At 39.4% G+C, this 1,247-nt stretch overlaps 1 protein-coding gene across 1 annotated transcript in view; it reads right to left on the minus strand.

Annotated features, from left to right (window-relative positions):
* The window catches only part of rno (PHD finger protein rhinoceros), a 22,113-nt gene that overhangs the window by 16,567 nt on the left and 4,299 nt on the right, over positions 1-1,247 (minus strand). Inside the window, exons 5-6 of the mRNA XM_017624695.1 lie at positions 883-1,072; positions 203-759 (exon numbers count right to left, since the gene is read on the minus strand). Of these exons, the coding sequence (XP_017480184.1) occupies positions 203-759; positions 883-1,072 (747 nt within the window). The remainder of the gene's footprint in view (positions 1-202; positions 760-882; positions 1,073-1,247) is intronic.

The following is a 1,247-nucleotide window of genomic DNA, read 5'->3' on the forward strand; positions in this document are numbered from 1 at the left end:
CTTTAAATAAAGCCTTTTCGCAATTTTGATTTTTTGGTTTATTAGTTTCTTCCAGCAAACGAGCGAGATTACCAAGAAACATTTTCATGTTTGCACCATAAGCAAGTGCCCTGCGCTGGCAGAATTCAATAGGCAAGTGCCTCGCGCTGGGCACGGCTGGTTTACAACAATTCACATAATTAAAAACTTCGGAAAAATTTACCTGTAAGCGTTGAGCTCGCGCTTGATTACGCTCCTCCGAAGTCATATCTGATTTTCGACTTTTTCGTCGCCGGCAATCGTCTTCATCATTAGCTGCTCCATGTGTACTATTATGTTTATTTGTGCTACTGCTATGTGCTCCGCTACCATCTTTTTTACCCTTACTAACACTGTGCTTTTGACAATAGGAACGCAGCTTAACACCATCCTCTGCGTTGCCCTCTTCAATAATTGCTCGCATCTCAAGGCCATGTTGAAATGCGCAAGTCACGTGATAAGCGGTTTTACAGGTTTTCACGGAACACTGTATACATGCGCCGACTCGAGCCCGACACAGAATGCATACAAGGCCCCATCGACTCGATGGAATGCTGGAAATCTTGGTAATTGGTTCCATGCGATCTACACAACCAATGCTTACTTCTGGTATCCAGAGTGCACAAGAGACATGTGCCCAATGTTTGCCTGATTTGGTTGATTTCATGGCCCCGCCTTTATTCGGGCAGAGTACACAATCCGGTTTAATACCCATAGAACACGTCCGACAAAGCCACTGACCTGGTAGATATTCATAAATAACATGGAATATTAATATTTTAATCATGCAAACAATGTGTTACAAAAAAATTAAGTCATATTAAAACTTATTTAGCATTTTATTTAGTGAGATAAATTACAAACCTGATGGAATCGCTGTAATACCATAGCATGCCTGATGTACGCAAATATTGCAATTATCACAGAATACCATTTCGTTGGCTTCCTCAGAGTCGGGGGACCGGCACACATCGCATATGACATTCTCATCATATTCGATGCCAAGACCCTCCTCATTTTTCAGGATTACCTGTATTTGTTCCCAACACCGTATCTGCAAATTAAATTAATTGAATTTATATTAAAAATCAATAATCATATATGTACATGTACATATCGCTAATTTACTTCATAAGTGTCATAACTCAAATAAGAAAAACTCTAGACAAACAGATTTACAGTTTTTACAATTTACATATCTGTGCCGTTTAATTAAAGTAGCCTAAGTC

The sequence above is a fragment of the Rhagoletis zephyria genome, unplaced genomic scaffold (genome assembly GCF_001687245.7).
Source record: "Rhagoletis zephyria isolate East Lansing unplaced genomic scaffold, Rhagoletis_zephyria_1.1 Rzeph_scaffold_03741, whole genome shotgun sequence".
Taxonomy (NCBI): domain Eukaryota; kingdom Metazoa; phylum Arthropoda; class Insecta; order Diptera; family Tephritidae; genus Rhagoletis; species Rhagoletis zephyria.